Source organism: Moschus berezovskii, chromosome 28 (assembly GCF_049115385.1).
Source record: "Moschus berezovskii isolate FMDL1 chromosome 28, NW_MosBer_1.0, whole genome shotgun sequence".
Taxonomy (NCBI): domain Eukaryota; kingdom Metazoa; phylum Chordata; class Mammalia; order Artiodactyla; family Moschidae; genus Moschus; species Moschus berezovskii.
Window position 1 is genome coordinate 3,346,184 of NC_142487.1, and position 22,576 is coordinate 3,368,759.

At 41.8% G+C, this 22,576-nt stretch overlaps 2 protein-coding genes across 7 annotated transcripts in view; one reads left to right on the forward strand and one right to left on the reverse strand.

Annotated features, from left to right (window-relative positions):
- Positions 1-6,871: 6,871 nt before the first annotated feature.
- On the reverse strand, positions 6,872-17,753 carry SNRPD1 (small nuclear ribonucleoprotein D1 polypeptide). Of its 4 annotated transcripts, none has more exons than XM_055417119.2 (5): positions 17,491-17,753; positions 10,978-11,054; positions 9,335-9,526; positions 7,212-7,316; positions 6,872-7,041 (listed from the first exon to the last, which is right to left on the reverse strand). In XM_055417119.2, exons 2-4 carry the CDS (start codon positions 11,045-11,047, stop codon positions 7,240-7,242), a joined length of 339 nt encoding a protein of 112 aa, XP_055273094.1. In that variant the 5' UTR covers positions 11,048-11,054; positions 17,491-17,753; the 3' UTR covers positions 6,872-7,041; positions 7,212-7,239. The 4 variants fall into 4 exon arrangements, with proteins under 4 accessions (XP_055273094.1, XP_055273091.1, XP_055273095.1 ...); XM_055417116.2 differs by lacking the exon at positions 17,491-17,753 and adding an exon at positions 14,550-14,726; XM_055417120.2 differs by lacking the exon at positions 17,491-17,753 and adding an exon at positions 14,550-14,708 and having other exon boundaries at positions 9,335-9,403.
- Positions 17,754-17,847: 94 nt separating this feature from the next.
- The window catches only part of ESCO1 (establishment of sister chromatid cohesion N-acetyltransferase 1), a 46,396-nt gene continuing 41,667 nt past the window's right edge, over positions 17,848-22,576 (forward strand). For 2 of the 3 annotated variants that reach the window (XR_008684666.2, XM_055417113.2), the window contains exon 1: positions 17,850-17,999. The gene's annotated coding sequence lies outside the window, so the exon portion shown is untranslated. Of the gene's footprint in view, positions 18,000-22,576 lie in introns of all 3 variants that reach the window. The other variant, XR_008684667.2, reaches the window with a different exon arrangement.

A 22,576-nucleotide genomic window follows, 5' to 3' on the forward strand; every position in this document is an offset into this window, starting at 1 on the left:
TATTCAAACTTACATCACTTGCCTAATTCTCCCATGATACATATTAATAGAAACCCATTCTCTCCATCCCCACAGACTCTGGCAACCACCAACCAGCTAATATTTATTAGCTGTGCTTTCTGAGGGCCAAAGAAAGGAATTTATAGTAACTATTTTTTTTTTTTTTGCCATGACACATGGCTTGTGGGCTCTTAGTTTCTTGACCAGGGTCAAGGCAGTGAAATGCCAAGTCCTAATCACTGGGCCACCAGGGAATTCCCTAAGACTTCGCCTTTTGAAATCACTGAGTTTAAGTTTAAGAAGCTGTGAAAAACATAGCAATGAAAAAGAATACCATCCATGAAAAATTATTGAGAAAAAATTAAACTTGAAGCGGGTGAACTTCAAACTTCAGTTTATAGGAAGTTCAGGGGTCAAAGGAACATGAGAAGAGACCAAATGGGGTGCAATCAGTAAAATGAAGAAGTCAGGAAACTTTACATGTTGCATGGAAAAAAACCAACATGGGGTAAGAAAACAAATCAACTGCAAAAATATCATTTATAAAACTTTATCTTTTTTTTGCCACACCATGAAGCGTGTAGGACCTTAGAAACCTGACCAGAGATTGAACCTGTGTCCTTGGCAATCAAAGTGTGGAGTCCAATGCTAACAATGATCCTGTGGTTATATTTTTAAAAACTGCCCTTATTTATCAGGAATACACACTGAAACATGTATAGATGAAATATCTCAGATCTGCTTCAAAATAATCCAGTGGGTCATGGCAGGGGGCAAGGGTGGGGGGATGGGTGGCAGTATAGATGGAACAAGTTTGACCATGGCTGACAATTGTTGAAGGTGGGTAGTGACTATATGGGAGCTCAGTGTACCAGTCTATTCTGTGTACGTTTGAAAGGTCAAACAGAATAAAAGTGGAATATAATTCCACTAGGAAATACTTATTCTAAGATGAATATAATCAATTACTATCTACCAAACCACTTCAAAATCCTGCTGAGAGTAGTCAGTACAGCAATACATTGCAAACTATTCATCAAGTAGAACATTCCCGGTTTTTACAGGTGCCTCATTCCTTAAAGCAATGGAGGATACATTGTGACAACCAACTTGCCCAGCTATAATAAATTCATAGGCTCTTTGTCACATATATAGACTGGCCAAATTCCATTTTAAACCTCTAATAATGTGTAGAATTGTTACCTTTACAATTCATCCTGTCCTTACCAAGTCAACTGAACAAAGCAGGAATAATATTGTTGCACAGGGGCTAAGGGTCTGTTTCATTAGAAACTGTATCCCACAGAAATGGCATTTGGCAACAGATAATACAAAAAGCAATTTACTATAGTTTGTTCTAAAGTAGTATTTTTTTCTTGTAGAACAGTAAGTTCAGGGGAAGACAGTTGCTGGCACTGGTTAAACCATCTTAAGAATGTGAAGGTCTAGGTCTTTAATTCTCTTGGACTTTTCCTCATTGTAAAAAATAGCTGCCTTAGCTCCAGTTATCCCATCTGTGTTCCAGGGAAGAAGGTGGAAGGAATATGGAGTAAAAGACCCAAGACAGATGATTCTGGTTTTTATCTGAAAAGAATAGCTTTTCCAGAATCCCTGTAGGAGATTTCTATTTACATGTCATTAATCAGAACTAGGGCAAATGGATCCTGATAAGCCCAAATTGAGTGAGAAAATAAAGCTTTTAGAGCTTGATTCATTTCTATTCCCCTGAAAACTGGGCTCTTGTGAGAGTAGAGCGTGAATATTGAGTTGGTAACTAACCATGTATCCTACCGAGCCCATTTAACCTGAGGTCTTCAAAATTTCAGATTTTTTAAATTTCAAAGATGACCATACCTCATCTCTGGGTTTTGAATAAAACTGAGAAGACAGGTAGGTTCAGATTACCTACTTTATTAGTGGTTAAGACAGATTAAAGAACATAACTTGGGTTGGAAGATAAAATTAATGCTTTTCTTCCCCTGAAACACACTTAGAACAAGCTTATGGGAATAAAGAGCACTCTTACTCAGTCCATGGATCACAAATAGAAGAGGAAGTCATAGGGTGGAGGACCTCTTAGAAGATGCCTCTAAGGAGTGTCAACAGAACAGTCTTCCTTGGGGAGGTAAACAAAAGGGCCAAGCCTCTTTTACCCTCAATATATGATGAAAGTGTTTGTTGCTCAGTCCTCTCTGACCTTTTATGACCCAATGGACTATAGCCCACCAGGCTCCTCTGTCTATGGATTTCCCAGTCAAGAATACTGGAGTGGATTGCCATTTCCTTCTCCAGGGGATCTTCCCGACCTAGGGATCAAACTCCTGCATTGCAAGTGGATTCTTTACTATCTGAACCGCCAGGGAATCTCAATGGCCAATATTTTATGGACTCAAGCAGGAACATGGAGAGAGGAAGAGAAACCCTACCCCTTGAGATAATCTTTAGGTTTTCATTTTCAGGGATACTCCCTGAGACTTATCATTTTATGAGAACACTGAGTAAAGGTTGGCAGCCTATTATAAAATATGATTAGGAAATTTAAGTACATTATTTCTTACTGAAAGATAAATCTGAAGTAAATCACAGTATAAGATCCTGGTTTAAATAAACCTGCTTCTCACTGAAGCACAGTATGTGCTAGGTCCTGTTCTCATGAGGTTGATTTTATGTGTCAAATTCACTGGGTTATACGTGCATGGGTATTTGCCTTAACATTACTTCTGGGTGTGTCTGTGAAGAGGTTTCAAATGAGATTAACATTTGAGTTGGTGGACTAAGGCAGATTGCCCTGTCGTTTGGGTGGGCACCGTCCAATCTGTTGAGGGTCTGAACAGAAAAAAGTAGAGAAGACAGAGTTTGTTCTGTGAACTGGACTGATTGATATGAACTGATCTTCCGCCCTCAGACTGGAACCATCAGTTCCCTCAGTTCTCAGGACTTTGACTTCCACCGTTGATTCTTAGGCTTCGGGCTCAGTTGGGAACTTTCTTGGGTCTCCAGCTTGCAGAAGGCTGATCATTTCTGGTTTTCTGTCTTTATAATTGTGTGAGCCAATTCATTATTATACATCTCTTTGTATATGTAAATATCTTTTAGTGGTTCTGTTTCTTTAGGGAACACTAATACAGTTTCCCAAGAAAGATGACTGGTTTCTTTTCACCTACAAATGCATTAAGATTCGTATCAACCAAATCCCTCAGGTGATATTTGCTATTTCCGGCAAGGAAAAACAAAAAGCAATTGTTATAAGCTTTATTTGTGTACAGTTAAGGAGAAAATACCCAATAAAAACAAATGTGAGACCCTGGCTCAAATCTTAAAACTGCAAAATGAAATACACATTCAGATTGTACAAGCTGTAGATCAGTCTCTGATGCAGAGGCTCTTACTGGGCAAAAGCAGCAGCCGAGGGAACATTAACCTGCCTGTGGGTCAAGACACAAAACCAAGGCCCCTGTCTTGGAATTTCTTGCCACTTGCCTTTGTATATTTTATTTTGGCTTCTTTGTTGTTTGGTCACCAAGTTGTGTCTGACTCTTTTGCGACCCCATGGACTGTACGTAGCCCGCCAGGCTCCTTTGTTCATGGAACTTCCCAGTCAAGAATGCTGAAGTAGGTTGCTATTTCCTTCTCCAGGGGTTGAATCTGGGTCTCCTGCACTGCAGACAGATTCTATTCTGTCTGAGCCACCAGGGAAGTCCTTTGAAACTAAATCTCATATTATATACTAACCTTTCTCAAAATATAGGAAATACACAAACCTTTAAAACTTTTACTTAGGGGAAAGCCTGATTCAGATAAATGGACCACTACCATGGTCCTGCACAGAAAATTTAAAAAAAAAGCAAAACTTCTCTTCCTTCTCAAAAGTACACCTCTTATTTTGTGAATCCACAAGAAATTTCACATTAAATAAAGACCAATATTAGACATATTCTTTTGTTGTTTTGATTGGCAATGTCTCCAGAAATGTCTGTTGTTGGTTGAAGAGAGAAAATTCTTCCTCAACATGATAAGCAAGGTCCATTTTAGGTTTTCAGGAATGACTATTGTGTTATTAAATGTTATTCTGATACTTTGGCCACCTGATGTGAAGAGCTGACTCACTGGAAAAGACCCGGATGCTGGGAAAGACTGAGGCCAGGAGAAGGGGACGACAGAGGATGAGATGGTTGGATGGCATCACCACCGACTCAATGGACATGGGTTTGGGTGGACTCCGGGAGTTGGTGATGGAGGGAGGTCTGGCGTGCTGTGGTTCATGGGGTCACAAAGAGTTGGACACGACTGAGCGACTGAACTGAATTGATTCTGATATCAAAGACCATGTGAATTTTGACTACTAAACACATTATTACATTTCAAAATACTAAGCCATCCTTGCTTAACCGATCTAGTTGCAGTAAAACAAAACACGCCGTGAAATATAATTTCTCTATTAGCTCACTTAGTTTTCTACATAAACTCATTAATTTCCTTAAACAAACCCTCAAATTTCACAAAATTTTAAGCAAGATATCAAATTGGGAATTCCCCAGCGGTCCAGTGGTTAGTGCTCTGTGCTTTCACTGTTGACGGCTTGAGTTTGATCCCTGGTTGGGGAATTAAGAACTCACAAACCAAGTAGTGTGGGCAAAAGGAAAAAAACTCACCCAAAACATAAGAACAAAAGGCAATCCTTTTTGTAATACCACATGCCTGGTGAAGCCTGCCCTTGAAAACCAAAGGGAACAGGACAAGGAGGAAAGTTCTACAGTCCAACTGGCCAGCTTCACTTTGAACCTAATTACTTCAAACTTCTGGAGATGAGGGTGATGCCTATTGGTTATCCAGTAGGAAGAAACAATCTCTTGTTCCCTGGGGAGCCCAGCCAATCAGAAACTGTAGTCACCCAACCAATGAGAGGCCTCTTCATGCAAAAGACTCTGCTTATTATTGCCCCTCCCAAGGCCTCCCTGCCTCCTTCCCCCATGCCCTATAAAAGCCAGCCCCAATTCCTGGTTCTCTGGATTTGCCTGTGGTCTGCCATAGTTTACACTGCCAAACTGCAATTCTTCTGGCTATTCTGAAAGTCATTTGTGCTGATAAAATAACTGGCTATTATTAAAGTTGATAAATTCAATCCAGTACCCACTAGGTTTAGCCTTATATTTAAACTGTGTTCCCAGACTGGTTTCACACTACAAACTTTGAAACATTAAAATTCACAAAATAAGACACAGTTAAGGGGCTTCTCAGGCGGTCCAGAAGTTAGGACTCCACACTTCCACTGCAGAGGGCACAGTTTTGACTCCCTGGTCAGGAAACTAAGACCCTGCATGTCATGTGGCTCAGCCAAAAAAATTAAAAAATAAAAAGGTACAGTTAAAACATTTTTCTGTTATTGGCATTTGACTTAAAATGAGCTTCCAGTTTTTAAAACAGACAAAATAATACAAAGTATTATCAGAGTATTCACAATTTGCAATTATGTATATATTTTCCTTTCAGCCTGTTAGTACCATGAGGTCAGGAGTCATATGTTTATTCCCAACTTGTGCTTTACTGTTTGTCCCCTTCGTATCTCCCCACCTTGATGAACACTGGGTCCCTTTGCCTTCTGCTTGCATTCAACTAACAGGAGCAAAAACAGAGGATGGAAAAGAATGAGATACACACATGCCACACACAAATGCTGTTGCTATCTCAATTCACCTAACTTCCCAGAAGGCCAAAATCTCCTGTTTGGTAACAATCTTTGCAGAATATCTCTTTCTCGTTAAATAAACACACACACATACATGATTAAATGAAAATACAGAATCTAGTTCACTCCAATACTCGGTCAGGTTTTCATCTTAGTATATAAACAAACAGCAGTAAACTAGCTTTATAAGAAACTATGTACTGAGATGTATTTTCTTTAGGGTTTCCCTGATGGCTCAGTGGTAAAGAACCCGCCTGCCAATGCAAAAGACATGGGTTTGATCCCTGTGTTGGAAAGATTCCCTAGAGAAGGAAATGGCAACCCAGTCTAGTATTCTTGCTGGGAGATCTCATGGACAGAGAAGCCTGGTGGGCTACAGTCCCTGGGGCTGACACAGGAGTCACATACAACTTGGTGACTAACATTTTTCTCTAAATTTAATCTATTAAAACAATTCAATAAATCCTTATTAATGATCGGAAAGAATCCAGTTTTGCTGGCAAATAAGTCAGTCGCCTTTTTTTCATTCTTAAAGAACTACTTGTAAAAGTATTGGGTACAGGAGCCAATGATGGTACATTACACATTTACAAGTTTCAACACAACAGATAATCTAGTGAACACTGTTTACAGTTTCAACGCAGAGAATGTAAAACAGAGACTTCCCTGGTGGTGCAGTGGTTAAGACTCTGGCCTTCAAATGCAATGGACATGGGTTTAATCCCTCGTCAGGGAACTAGGATCCCACACATTGTCTGGCAACTCCCCCCAAAAAAATCCCATTAACAATGATGACATAATCAACGACTCCTGAATTAGAAGATGAGCATCACCTTTTACTAAGAAACTACATCTCCATGGACCAAAACTCAGGAAAAGGAGAATCAAGTTTAGACCTCATTCCATAGGACCTCAGTTTCTGAAGTATCAAAAAGGACTTATTTTACTTGTAGGAAGGTTCCACAGAATGGAATCAAGGTAAAACAATAAAACACACCAGTGCATGTGAAACAAAAAGATATATTCTATATACATTCATAAAAGAAATACTTTAGTTCAAAAAATTAAAAGCCTGATCTAAGACTGGAATTACTGTGGGACTACCAGTAGTAATGCTTAGCTCTTATTGTGTTGGTAAAGTATATACACATGAACTTTAAAAACTTGATATAGTCAACAGACAAATGTGTTACATTTATGTTTATTAAAAACTGCTACAAACAAAGCCTGTACAAAAAACTTGAATATCCAGCCCTGTGAAAGTAAGCTCCAGCAACATTATCGCTTAGGACTTCACATTCCTCTGCCTTGGCCTCATAGTCTTCCTCTGTCACGTATCCGTCTTCCTGCCCCACCTGCCATAAACAAACCAGGTCAAAAAATATCCCATAATTCTTATCACTCTGAGACAGTAATTGCGAAAGACATTATCACTTAGAACTCCCTCTTTCTCTGCCTTGGCCACGTCCTCTTCCTTGGCTGCCGTAAGTGAAACTTGTAACAAAAAATATACCGTAATACTTACTACTATGAAATAGTAGCCTTGAGAGACATTATCGCCTAGGACCCCCTCTGCCTCTGCCTCTGCCTCGGCCACGTCCTCTTCCCCGACCTCGGCCTCTTCCTGCAACTGAGGGAAGAGAAAAACAAAGTAAGGTAAATTCTCTACCGTGCTGATGTGACCTGGCCACCGCCAACAGCACCTACAGTAAAGAAAACTTTAACTCAGCTTCTCTCAAACCTAACCTCAGGGTCACCTCTTCCGAACCAAGAACTGCTGGCCTAATACCTTAATATTTGTTTCATTTGACTTTATTTATTGAGAAATTCATTAAGGTTTAAAACATTTTTTCTTCGTATCATGCCTCAAATTCACCACAAAATGAAACACAAATGAGCTGAACTTCACACGAGATGAAAGAGATTTCACACTAACGGAGCAGAGCACAAACACTATGAGCCAGTTTTGTTACCAAAGAGAATCCAGCTAAGTTAATTCACGCCAAGGAAGTTTGAGACACACTGCATCAAATAACAACTTCATGATCTTTCCGAATCTTAAGTCATCTGGCCCAATCATAATCTAGTACTTTAACCCAGTAGCAATATCCCTGTTACCTGGTCATCCTAGCTCTGAACTTCCTATTTTCAGTTATCTATGAATGTCTTTAAAACCCTGACATTTCTACTCATCGTTCCGAGTCTTATCATTCAAAGCAATAGAGTAAATCTAGCACTTCTCTTGAAACAAGGCAGATTAACCACACTTATCTCCAATTCGCTCTGAGGTACTATTCACGATAGAAAAGGAAGAAAAATGGCAAATATCCATGGAGGGAGGGCACAGAAAAAAAACAGTAGTTTAAACATTTCAACAAATTTCTAAGTCAGAAAACAGACTGAGAACAACAAATGTTTAGTAAAGGAAGAATAACCTCAAAAAGACCTAGGAAGCCGGGGTAAGATGAGGCAGGAGGCTGAAAACGTGGGGGGAAAGGCTGACAACCCTTCCGTGGGGCAGTAGACTGGCTAGTCCTCTTCCCATCCTGCAAAGCTAATGCTTATTTCCCTGACAGGCAGGCAGGAAAGAAAAGATAAAATTAACCAGGCAGGAAAGAAAAGATAAAATTAACCTAAAGACCTTGAAGCACAAAGGGTTTGGATTTGAAAACAGTTGCAAAGTGGAAGGCAGCAAAAATCACAGGGCCAGAGGGACGAAGAGAGGGATCAAGTCAGTGTTTTTCGGGCTATGTGATACAACCTGAACTTTTTTTTTTAACTGAAAGAGAATAGGACAGGAAACTTAAGGGCATCTGCAGGTATTAAGACTAAACAGTTCTTTGCAAAACTTTGAATGAACAGGTCATGATGCAAAAAGTGTATTTCTTAGTGTGGGTGGGAGGAAAAGTCTCAAAATCATTGGGTGGCCTCGGTGGAGAAGCAAATTTACTTTGAATCCACCAGCTAAGGAGTCCGGCCTCCCTACCCAGAAGTTCTCTTTTCAGGGTCCTTCTTAAATAATGGATGGCCAAAGTGCAAGATACTAGAGTAAAGCCTTCAACATAAAGAGCATATTAAGAGATTAAATAAAAAGAGAAACCAGAGAAAACAACACCAAGTTCAGAATAAAAGACAGAGAGAAAAGTAAGAGAAAAGACTCAGAAAGAGTCAGTCAGAAAACTCCATTATTAAGAATTCCAGGAAGAAAGAACAGAATAAACAAAACAGAAGAAATTTGTCAAAGGTACACAAGTAAATTTCTTAGCTCTAAAACACAGGAATATCCATACTGAAAGGGTCCGTCAAGTACCCAGAACAATGAAATGGACAAAAAGCTAAGTCATTAAGAAATTTCAGAATAGAAGGAATAAAGGGTTCATCCCCAAATATTCCAAAGTGTGCAGGGAATGGGGGACCAGGCCATGCACAAAGGACCAGCAGGTTAAGAACAAACAACACTGGTCTTTTGAATAGCAATACCAGGAACCATAAGAAACACCAGGTGTACTCAGGGGAGTACAGGCAATGAAAAGCAACCAAACAACCTGTGTTGTCTGCAGATACAAACATATTTTAAACATATTTTGAATAGTGGATTAGGGTATAAATATACCATACACAAAAATGTTTATAATCCTTCAAACTTACCAGCTTCCCTTTTCTTAGACTTCACCTTTGGTTCCACATCCACAAGCAGTGTATCCAGAGGTAAGCTGTCTGGCAGAATAAAATACCGAATGTTATTGCCTCGAATACTCAGTGTTTCCAGCTGTACAGGTTCTCTGTTCTTCAGGGTCATTTTCACTGCTTTAAGATGTGTGTTCATACTGACATCTACACCTGGAGGGAAAAACGAGGGCAATTATTAGGATAAAAAGGAAGGCAATTGATTTATCTATCAGGCCACAGGTGGCACTATATCAGATTTATGAGCTCTGAGTTCCATGAATGGTGTGCTAAGGCATTTTAGTGTAATCCCCAATGTCCCTATGGTAGATGGTATGATTATCCCTACTGTGAGGACTAAAATATACAGCCCAGATATAAGAAACAGAATAGTGGTTGTCAGTAGGGGGAGAGAATTGGATTTTTACTAGATTTTGCTCCCCCAATTTACTAAATTTTTATTAAGTGCCTACTATCTGTGAGGCAAATATTGCACTGTACTACTTTTGTCTTCCATCACTGTATTTTGAATTCGTAAAATGCAGGAAGAACACTCAGTCTCCTCCACAACATGTAACACAAAGCTCAGAAGTGAAAGTCGCTCAGTCCTGTCTGACTCTGAAACCCCATAGACTATCCAGTTCATGGAATTCTCCAGGCCAGAATACTGGAGTAGGTAGCCTTTCCCTTCTCTGGGGGATCTTCCCAACCCAGGGATCAAACCCAGGTTTCCCACATTGCAGGTGGATTCTTTACCAGCTGAGCCATAAGGGAAGCCCAAGAATACTGGAGCGGGTAGCCTACCCCTTCTCCAGCAGATCTTCCCGACCCAGGAATCAAACCAGGGTCTCCCGTATTGCAGGCGGATTCTTTATTAAGTGAGCTAGAGCAGACTAAATCACTGTTTAAAATCACAGAATCTTAACAGAAAAATTATACTTCCTTAGATACGATCAGTCTGTATCAAAACCTTATACTACATGGACTTCCTTTCACAGCAACTGGTGTTGCGAAGTTCTAGCAAACTCACAAAAATCACCAGTTATGTAAATATTTCAAAGAGCAGAATGAGGCCATCTGCTAAGATAGCATTTTCTTTCATCAATTCTTTTAAAAAACCTGCCCTTTGGGGGGTGGGGGTGGGGTGGAACATCTACTATTAGTGAAGAATCAGTGGCTTTAAATATAAAACTACATATCAAACATCTTACATCACTAAAGCAAAGAGATATCTAAAAAAAAAAAAAAACAAAGAAAATACTCAAAAATGTTATGCTTAGGTAAAATTATGGTTCCTCATCACCCCCTCCCCATTTCCCATGTATGCCAAGATAATCAGATGTGGAAACCCTATCCTCTATCTTCAAAGACGTTACGATTGAACAGGGGACTCAAAATTCTAATAAAAGTAATATGTGTTTTGGAAGATGTAACACTCCAGGGGGCACATACAAGCAAAAGCGCAAAAGGCATAAATCAAGAAAACAGTGGTTACACATAGGATAACCTGAATCCAGTCTGGTACTAGCACCAGAGCTTAAGGGGAGACATATGTAAGAAGGTGCATGTAATACTCCAGACAAAAGGAATGAGATTTGTACTATATAAAATGTTAACCTCCATACCTGTGATTGTTCCATGGACCTGTGTTCCATTCTTTAATTCAATGGTTACAGTTTCGTGACTCAATTTCATCAAAAATCTATAAAGACATTAAGAATAAACAGTAAGTTTTTACTTTTACTACTTCAAAAACACGTTTATGAAGTCAAAGTGAAATTTCTAGCTGTAGAAAACGTGCTCTGGATGCTGTCTGCACCCATTCCCGTTAACAGTGTGCATCATAATTTCCCTAGTTGTATAGAAAGGTGCCTCAATAACATTTACTTAACAGTCACCCATTCCTCACTTCATCTATTCCTTTCTCCAACTTATTATGAAACAATGCAGAGGAAGTTGAGTTCACAAATTCACAACCACATCTAGGAAAGTGAACAATAATCCTACAGTGGGATCTAACATTCAACTCATGTTCAAAATTTCTGGCCTATAGTGTCGTGTGTACTCTGTATACGCTACCACAACATCAGTCACAACTGTAGGACTCCAATACCTGGAGGCTTCCTGGGTCCCCACAGCTGGAGCCCCTTTGAGGGGTGGGATCAGGAACTTCCCATCTAACCCTGGACTGTAACAAGCACCAGGAGTTGGCTAAAATGTTTCCATGAGTAAAGGGAAGTGAGCTTTGAAAATGCAACGTTTTAAGTGGTTCAGTTCAGTCGCTCAGTCCTGTCCGACTCTCTGCAACCCCATGAATCACAGCACGCCAGGCCTCCCTGTCCATCACCAACTCCCGGAGTTCACTCAAACTCATGTCCATCGAGTCCGTGATGCCATCCAGCCATCTCATTCTCTGTCGTCCCCTTCTCCTCCCCCCCAATCCCTCCCAGCATCAGAGTCTTTTCCAGTGAGTACAGACAGCCATCAAAAAAGGGGAAACTACTTCAACGTGTATAAAAGCAAGTCTCAAACCTGCTCTCATATAAAGAAAAACCCATGTGCTACATCTGTTCCCTTTCCGTATTTGCTGTCAAGGAAAAAAGTCTCTCTTAATGAACTGAATCCAAATACATTTTATCCAGTCCAAGGATATTTCTTTGATAAATAATGCATGCCATTCTGTGTTACCTGGTACCCTGTGCTTGGTAATGAGTATCAAAAGTGAGCAAGACTAAGCCCCCAAGGAGTTCAAACTCTAGCAGGAAAAAGAGATACATAAAATAATTTTTCAAAGTAACTACATAAATTAAAAGCACAATGGAGATACACAGAGGGTTTTTTTTTTATCATGAGTACAATGTAGCACGAGTAGGAAGGAATCAGATTTTAGTGGACTTCTAGTAAGAAGTCTGAAAAGTTGGTAACATGTGCAGCAAGAGATAAAAGCAAAGATATAGTAAGAAACAGCACAATGTACACAGAAACTATAGGTATTACTGCTGGAATATTAAGTCCAAGAAAATGATTAGAGAAGAGTTTCCTTTCAGGGGATGCCCAAGCTCTGTTAAAGAGTTCTCCTACGAGAACAACTGAAGGGTTTTCATCAATGGAGTGGAGCATCACATCAGATGACAAAGTAGGTGTCTTCTAGAGAGCAATATAGAGATTAAAGTTTACATAACCGAGAAACAGAAACAACAAACAAACCAATGAAACAGAATAGAAACCAGAAGCTCATTATCCAGATCGGATGTGGATTTTACAGGTGTATACCCTTTTCAAAATTGGGAAATGCGTGCTAAATTTCATTGTATGAGACATTTACCTTTTAGGAAGTGAGACTTTTAAAAACTGGGTGGGAAAAAAGGAAGTCTGAACAGCTTAGTGGTGTGACAGGAGTGGCAGAGAGGGTTTATGGAGGGCAGGAGAAATAAACACTACCACCCAAGCCAGGAACCAAACAAAGTAAAATTATTTTCTGATAAATCCTTCACTGTCAGAATTCCTTCTGCTTACTGAAATTCAGATACTCAGATAATACTTAAATATTAAGGTAAAATGGGATCCTTCAGTATACCGCTGAAATGGCATCCAAACCCAAACTATTAAATTTAAAAATCAAAGAGAACAGAATAGTGAAAGATATTTATTAGGTACTTAAATCTGCCAAAACCTGGCAATTTAACAGATTATTAGGATCATCAAGAGGAATAAATCATGGATGACTCCCAGGTTTTTGATCAGGGTGACAATAAAATAATTGTGTCACCAACTGAGATACTGAAAGAAGTCAACCAAATCTCCAAACACCTTAGACAACCAACCATTTTTCCTGGTGCAAAATACATTCTTCAGGTATTAGAAATGTTGTTTCTATCGTCTAAGACACGGAATAGGATTCAGTACATTCATTAAAATTTATAGGGATATTCTGTCACAACACGGACTGTCTTTAAATGAGACAAACTGATTTCAAAGAGTATTACATAAAACTTAACTATAGATTCAGGTTGGCAGGTATTGACCACACACCAGTTATATCTCAATAAAACTGGAAGGAAAACAATGTACAAGTTGACCTTAAATGCACTCTCTAAAATGCCATCCTGAATATAACAATGAGCATTTTATATGTTATTTCAAATGTACTAGAAACTATCTACTTGTCTGCCTTCATCACAAAACATAACACTCCAACAAGGCAGGGACCCTGCCTTGAAAAAGAAATAAAGAAAATAATCTATTATGAACGTACAGTGTAACAGGTGGCCAAAAACTAGTCGACACTGTTTAAGTAAGTTTATAACTGCTAAGTTAGTTTATAACTAGCTAAGTTAGTTTATAACTGCCTGCTAAGATATAAACTTAGTTCTCAGAAATCTCTACTTCTATGTTCCACCTCTCAGTCTCAAGCAAAACCACCAAACCCAATCTATTTGCAGGGAGTACAGAATGAATTATTTCAATCAATAAGCACGTCTTCAGTATGCAAAACTAACCGGCCAAATTTAAACACAGATACAAACCAGAAGAAATCTAGAGTATCTGTGTAATTAGTCAAAAAAATACAGCAAAGAGATTCTGTCCCATGTTGGGAGATTCTTCCTAAATCAAAAGCTTATTCTACAGGGAAATAAATGCAGACTGTATAACGTAAAATCTAGACAGTAACAACAAGAGGGTAAAAAACACACTAAGAAAACAACTTACGAAATAAAGTCCATCCCTGACTTGAAACATTTCGGAATTGGGTTTCATTATTTCTTAATAAACCTCTGGAGCTTCTAAGTACTCTTACCGGCTCTGCATGCTGAGACGAAGCAGAAAAGTAACCCAGACTAGAGCACAAGTTCGACGCCAATCAAAGTCTATCGACTTTCATCAAGAGTTAAGAGCTTGGGAGCCTGGCGCTGCACCTCTAAGGCCCCTATGACTCTAGGCGGGAACACTTGGTCCGGCCTTTATTTCCTTCTCTAGCAAGACAGGCAGGACCCCGGCACGAACCAGTCTGAAGCCCAGGCCCGAGCGCCTGCGGCGGCGCGGGCCAGACCAGGCGGGAGCGGCGGGCGCCGGAGGCCGTTGGCAGGCCGCGCGCGCACGCGGCTTTCGCGCCTCCTGCATCGGGAGCAGCCCGGCCTCCCGCTCCGGGCCCAGATCGGCCCCTCCCAGCCCCCACTCCGCTCGGCCACCTCCTCACCTCACGAGCTTCATCCTAGCAGCGCCGTCACCCTTTCGGCCCGATAGTACGCGAAATCCGACCACCGAGAGCCGAGGCTGGGCGTATGAATGGCCGGAAACACTTAGCTCTCGGGGCTCCGACGTAGAGACCGCGCCGAGAGCAGGGACGCACGGCGGAAACGCCGCGGCCGCGCTTGGGCTATTCTCCCTTCCGGCTGCGCGAAGCGCCACGGCGGCCCCTGGCGGTTGGAGGTGTGCCTTGCAGCTGCTGAGGGTGTTTAGGGCAGGTTTAGGAAACTGTATGGAAATTTGAGATTATATCCCCTTAACGGGCGTGGCAGGACTCCGTGTATTATGCAGCACCAGATTTACTCGTTAATGAAAGTTAGTTCTGGGAGAAGTCCAGAGGATTATGCTACTTCTGTCCCAACAGCAGGAACCTCAACATTACTTTATGTGCCTGAAGAAAATCACACAATTTAACTGATTATTTTTACTTGAAATTATGGTCACAAACCTCAAAAGGTGCCCAGAGATCCAGAGATCGTGTTACGCTTCTCTAGTGAATACTTTCTCCCTTAGTCCAGGTGATCTCCAAAACTAGGGCTTTAATTTGTATCTCCAGCTTGGACTTCATCCCTGGTCATCAGAATTCCTGAATATTGTGAGGCATTGCTCATCAAACATCAATGTCATCTGAAGGAAATGTGAGAATGAAATTCTGATTCTGTCAGCATGGGGTCTGAAATTCTGCACTTCTAAACAAGCCTTCAGTTGATGAAGATGCTCCTAGTCCATGGATCTCAATTTGAGTAGCAAGACTGTAATGGACTTATGTATGCTACCTTTTCAACATCTATCCCCCTGTCTTCCCAGCAGCTCCTAATAATCTCCTGGCGATCCAAATGGACCAAATGGCCATCAATTTTGTTTTTATTTTCTAGTTTGAAAATTTTTAAGAATTTTTACTCTCTCACAGTATAAAACCATCAAGAGTCCTGAAATAAAGTCAGCAAGAATGGAGCAACAAAGAAAAAGTCTTTATTTGCTGCCAGCTGGAGGGTCAGTCTGAAAATGAGACTCCTCTGTCTTCTTGGAGTTAGCTGAGGTTTTGTATGTTACAAGTATTTAGATTGGCCATGAGAAAGAAAAGAATAAGGAAATGAGAATGCAACCAGCTGGGCGATACAGCTGTTCCATTAATTTTTGGAGGCAGATGTCTTAATGAAAAGGGCTTCCCTGGTGGCTCAGTGGTAAAGAATTCATCTGCCAATGCAGGAGGCTCCGGTTCCATCCCTGGATCGGGAAGATGCCCTGGAGAAAGAGATGGCAACCCACTCCAGTATTCTTGCCTGGGAAACCCCACGAACAGAGGAGCCTGGCAAGCTACAGTCTTTTGGTTGCAAAAGAGTCAGACATGACTTAGCAACTGAACATTAGCAGCATGCAAACCCCCACCAAATTCACTTAAGCAAATCTTCACCAACATTAATTGTCACCAATCTTTTCATGGACAATTTGATAGGGGTAAAATTAGACCAGCAGGCTACAGTCCATGGGGTTGCAAAAGAGGTGGACAGGACTTAGCAACTAAACAATAACAATGAATTCCTTATGTATCAAAAATAAATACATATGATTTTATACAGTGTAACCTTTGTAAGGATTCCCACATTCCTGACTGTGGCCAATACAAATACAGTGAACAGAGAACTCAGAAGCAGAGGCTTTGGAACTTCTCTGGTGGTCCAGTGGTTAAGACTCCATGCTCCCAATGCAAGGGTCAGGGAACTAGACCTCCCATGCAGCAGTGAAAAGATCCCACATGCTGCAACTAAGACCCAGCATGGCCAAATAAATATCTTTTTTGAAAAACAAAGGCCTATTTGGGGGGAATGGAAAGTTGTAAATATGGTTTGTGTAGGTCTGTATGTCAGAATTTGAGTTATTACAGATAAAGTGGTTTACACACACACACAAAAATTCACCAGTTGTCTTGACAATCTAAAGGTGAAGGTAAATGTATTAAATCAGATATTTTATCAGTAGTAGATAACCAGCTTTAATCAGGTTGGCAGTCTACTCCCTGGCATTAGGGGCACAGACCCTCTGCTTAGTGGAAAATCCATGTCTAATTTACAGTTGCCCATCCATATCCTGAGTCCTACAACCTCCCAACAATCAACTGATGATGACTGTTTAGTACTTACTACCGGAAAAAAAAAAAATCCCCGTATAAATGGGTGTGTTTAAACTTGTGTTGATCAAGGGACAAATGAATGTGTCAAGGATTGGGGATGTGGGGGTGAGGGGCGGCAGACAGGTTTTTGCCAATTATGACAAGATATGGTGATGTGGCCAACGGCTTCACCCACCAAGACCTCTCATTTTGGTTTTTAAACCATGGCACCTCTCTAGACTAAACTGACAGGCAGCTCTATAAAGTTTTATGGAAGATGATGAAAAATCACATCAGGCTTCACCAATTTAAGAGGGTATTCTGGGGTGGACTTGGCTTCAAAAAACGAGGGCTGTAAGAACCATGGGGAGAATCCACTTATGATCACCTCCAGATTCTCAAAGGCAAGAGGACTCATTTACCCATCCTGACAGTCCTACAAATAAGCAAAGAGAAGCATAGAGAGCGTGTTCAAAAGCAGTGTAGAATCAAGAATCCTAGGATCCTGGATTCAGTCTTTGGAGGCTAAGAGCCAAAGCTTTGTCTCAACACACGCCGTGACTAAATCCGGTGGAACTTCCTACAATTTCTTGTCGACTCTTGTGCTCTGACGCCCAGGAAGGAAAGTGTGCAAGGAGACGCTGAAGCCATGCATTTTGGGGAGACGCTGGAGTGCAACGCCGGGAAGGAGGGAGAACGGATCAATCGCCTCCCCTTTTCTGTACATTGGGCCGTAAGGAAGATGAGCGGTATCTGAACTGGAAGTCGCAGAGAGCAGTACCTGCAACCAGCAGCAGAACCGCTGGCGACGGATCTTCAAGACAAGCCTCCACCGCTGGGGGCGTGGGCGGCTTTATTCCGACACGAGCTGGGGGAAAGCAGGGAAGCGGCCGCCGCTCGGGGGACCAGGCGCCCACCCGGGGAGGTGCGCACGCGAGGCGTCCCACCGCGCCTGCGCTGCGGCCGGACGCGGGCTCGCTCTCCCCGGCGCCCCGCCGTCCCGGCCGGGGTGAAAAGCGGCGCGGCGCGCGGCGAGCGTGGCGGCCATCTTCAGCCTCCGGGCGCGTCAACGGAGCGGGCTCGGGCAGAGCAAGAGCGCTGCGCAAGCGCGCCCGGGGCGGTCCCAGGTGACTCCCGCTTGACGGGCGAGGCGGCGCCGGCGTCGCCGGAAGTTTGGCATTTCTGCGCGGCGGGAGAGGCGGCGGGGCGGCGGCGGCCGAGAGTCTCCCAAGACCCGGATGTGAGGCGGTCCGCTGACTCGCGTCGGACCCTCGGCCGGGAGCGAGGAAGGTAGGCGAGCGTCCCGCCTGCCCCGCCGCGCCTGTAGTCCTCGTCTCCCCGTGGCCAGCCCCTCCGGACAGCCGGACGCCTCTCCCCTTTCGCGTGCCACCTTCGGGTCGCGTCGCCTCGCACGCCGGTCCCTTCTCAGGGTCCCGGCTGCGGGCGCGCCCGGGAGGGAGTGGGCGGTTCCGGGAAGCGGCTCACCAGCCTCCGCGGCTCGGCTGCCTGGCCGCCGCATCACCTGCCGCGGCCCGCCGGGCGAGCGGAGCTGCTGAGGGGTCGCGGCCAGGGTCTCGCCGCGGCGGCGTGCAGCCATTGCGGCGGCCGGGGCGGTGGCGGCCCGCCGGCTCGCCGGGCCTCGTCCCCGTCTTCTCCCCTGAAGCCGCTGCTCCAGCCCCGGCGGAGCTGCGGTCCTGCGGCTCGCTCTGCTGCCCGCCGCCCACCCGCTGACCCGGCGTGAACCCCGAGGCCTCTGCAGTCTGCGGGCTGGGCTGTGGGGATCCCGGCTTCACGATCCTTAGCTTGGGAGGGGAGCGGTGGCCCGGGTCCAAGGTCAGAGAGGGATTCTGGTTGGACCCGAGGATCTGGGCGCAGGCCGGGCTGCTCTGGAGTAGAAATTGGGTTTGTTGATTGCCATCGCGAAGTTTGTAGAGATAGATGCGAGCAGAAGGGAATTGGGTCCTCGATTTTGATCCCTGTTCATAAGATTATTTTACAGCGGGGGTTTGTTTTTCTCGGGCAGAATGGGAGAGAGATAGCTAGTCCAAAAACTGGGGAACACTCCCTCTCCCACACCCTTAAGCTTCCCCTCCTCCATTCCCAAATGTTTTATTGTTGAAAACCCACCTCATACAGTAGGGCTTCTCTGGTGGCTCAGATGCTAAAGAATCTGCCTGCAGTGCAGGAGACCCAGGTTCGATACCCGGGTTGGGAAGATCCCCTGGAGAAGGGAATGGCTACTTATTTCCAGTATTCTTGCCTGGAGAATCCCATGGACAGAGAAGCCTGGCGGGCTACAGCCCACGGGGTCGCAGAGTCGGACACGACTGAGTGAATAACACACGCACAGTATTTTCCAGGAGAGGGGGCGGGGGAGGAGAAAGGAGTAAGCCTTGAGGTTTGAGAAGTACTGTGAACCTTGTTTTCCGATAGCCTTTGGATGGTTGAAAAGGGATTCTTTCTGCAGGAAGTAATTGCAGCACAGTGTTTAGATAGTATTATCAAATGCCATTTCAGTAAATAGCCTTTGCAGAAACCAACAAAAGAATGCTACTTAGTAGAACAGTAGGATGTGGGTGTATTTTGTTTTCTTCCCACCTCAACATTTTTTTAAAAGCTGGGTAAAGCACGAGTTCAGTTTAAAACATTTTGAATGCCGTGAATTATGCTATATTCAGCGACTTCTAATCAGGTCTTTAGTACGCCCGGCACCAGCGGCAGTGGAACTGTTTTTAATTTGAAAAACTTAAAAAACCCCATGGACAGAGGAGCCTGAGGGCCAAGTCCATGGCGTTGCAAAGAGTTGGACACGACTGAGCGACTAACACACTAAAAAATCTCACCGTGGAATTAGTTATGAGAGTAGGATGAAAAGTGCTTAATTTGGAAGCTGCAAATTCAGGCCTAGAGCATGTGCGGAAGTGAGAAAACTGTAACGCAGACAGTTCCCCTTTTTAGGCAGAATGCAGTATATGCCCCTGGGTCAGATGTGTGACTTTGGAAGTACCCTTCTTAGAAGAAAACTTGTCCTACTTTATGCACATCTGCCCCTCTTAACTATTTCTTGGGTAAAGAAAGTTCGTTGATTAGTATTATGATTTTGTAGTGAAAAAGTAATTGTTTTAACATCAGCTCCAAGCAACATTTTGTGTTAGCCCTTTAAATCAATACATTATGCTTCCAGAAGAACTGGGAAAATGCCCTAATTAATGAATGTCATTAACCCCTTTTGCTGGGTGCCCTTTTTAGCTTGGTCATTCATTACAGCACAAAGCTGACTGTAATTATTCTAATAATGAAGGAGACTGGCATTGCACAATGGATTTTTGTAATAGTTAAATGTTTCTCATGAGTTTTGTTACCTGATTTATATTATACTTTGAGTAATTTTAATAACCTCAACTGAAGGTGATCAGAAGTTGAGACGGTAGTTAGAAACTAACTCCAGTGAGATTTTAACCGTGCATAATTTGCTTAAGGATTCTTTTACACCCCCCTCCCCAAGCCCAGACTTTAATGTTTTTCTGTGCATCCTTTTTTCTTGGCACAGTAAAAGTTCTTTGGCTTGCTTTCTGCCTAAGTTCTGTATATCATCTACGGTTACTTTTGACAAATAACAACATTCTGTTGACCTGACTGCCCTGTCTTCTTTTTTGAGAGAGCTACATTTTGTGCTTAGTTGCATTATAGTACACCTGAAGAAGTCAAGATTTATGTCATCTGCTCTCTTCAGCTAATTTTAAAGATTTATGTCTGTGTAAGAGGTAAAGCTCAGTATTTAAACTAAAATGGGGTTTAAGACGTTACTTTTTAAATTTTTACTTTATCAGCCACACCTCATAGCTCGCAGGATCTTCATTGCCTGACCAGGGATTGAACCGTGGTCTGGGCTTTGAAAAGGTGGAATCCTAACTCCTGGACTGCCAAGGAATTCTCCTCAGTGTTACTTTAATATAGTGGTCTCAAGCTTTTTGGTCAGGATCCCTTTACATTCTTAAAATTATATAGGACTCCAAATAGCTTTTATGTCTGTAATGTCTATTGGCAGTTACTATATTTGAAGTTAATTTAAATATATTTAATATATAATAAATAGCTAATAAATAATTACAGGCTAATATAAATAACTTTTTAGAAATTTATTATTTTATTCTCTCATACATGTTGTATATGAGAACCTTAAGCATATTCTCTTTTTTTTTTCAAACTTTAAACTTTTTATTTTGTTTTGGGGTATAGCCAGTTAACAGTGTTGTGGTAGTTTCAGGTGAACAGCTAAGGGACTCAGCCATACTTTTACATGTATCATTCTTTCCCAAACTCCCTCCCATAAATAACTTTTTAAATGCAAAACTACTATTCCCCCCCCCCCAAAAAAAAAATTAGGGCAAGAATGGCAACTGTTTTACATTTTTGTAAATCTCCTTATTGTTTGACCTAATAGAAGACAGCTGGATTCTCCCATCAGCTTTTGCATTCAGTCTTTCTGTTGTTCTGTTTGAAGCATACATCCAGCTACCCAGGAATGTGTTGGGAGGAGTAATTGAATAACATTTTGAATTAATTGTGATACTCTTCTTTGACTTTACAAGGAAACTCAACAAGTGGTAATTTCTTAACAGTTAGTTGTGGTGTGGAGTCTCAAACTATACCTATATCCTTTTCGTACAGTGTTGCATTCATTGCATTGGTCTGTTTGCAGTTTGAATTGATCTTTTACTGGTATATGATTTTAATCTCATGAGCCTTTGAAAGGGTCTCTGGAATCTGCAGGATCCCTGTACCACACTTTGAGAACTACTGCTTTGAGGTAAATAATAGTTTGGAATTAATGTAATTACTGAAGCGGAAAGGGATGATGGTAATATGGAAAGAGTAGACAAGTAGTTAAGTGAAATGAGGCATAATTAAGACATTTTCTTTTTCATGCTTTCTTTTCATAAAAAAGTTACATCAGCATATTGATTGTTACAGCTAATTATTATAACTAATACTTAATAACTGCTTGCGGTTCTAGGAACTGTTCTAAGGATTTGGTATTAGGAAATGAAATGTTACTGTTGTCATTGTTGCTGTCATATTAATTTTTTTTTTGGCTTTATTTTTCTTGATGTTGGTAGATGGTAGTATGATGAATTGTGGAGGATGGTGATAGTGGAATGACTTGACTGACAGCTGAATTTAAGGTGCCGTTAAGACATCAGGATGTATATGTCCAGTATGTTGTTGGATATCTGAGTAGCACTAGGAATGGAAATTGTGTTGGGTATATTCATTTGAATGTTAGTGGTCTACAGGTAGTAATCGAAAGTATGAGTATAAGTGAAATTAGTTAATGTGTGTCTTTTGTGGTAAGAAACCAAACCTTGGGGAATACTAACTTTTAAGAGACTGGTGGAGGAAGAGAATTTAAAAAATTAAATTGTCCATGTCTGTCTTAAGAGTTTTGACTAATGATGTTGAGAATAACGTTTAACTGAATGTCTGTTATAAATCTAGTGTAATAAAGAGATTTTTGTCTTTGAATGTTTGGAAAATTTTATTAGGGACGGTACCTTGTATTACTGTATGTTTCTGTTGCATTCTCTGTTAATGGTTTATTGTTGCTTTGGTTGTAACATTTTATATGTTTTTGGCTAGTGGTAATATATTTAATTTTATGTTCCTTAACATGTTTTTTTTAATTTCTAAGTATGTATTGGGCATTTTAGAACATGAGAAACACTTGAATTACCCTAAATAGGGGATAATGAATGGATTGGCAGGATACACAGAGAAATAAGGAAGAGAAGACTGTATTTGTAGAGCCAGATCTTGTGGAAGGAGAAAACAGAAATCACCAACACTAGGCTTTACAGAAATCAGAA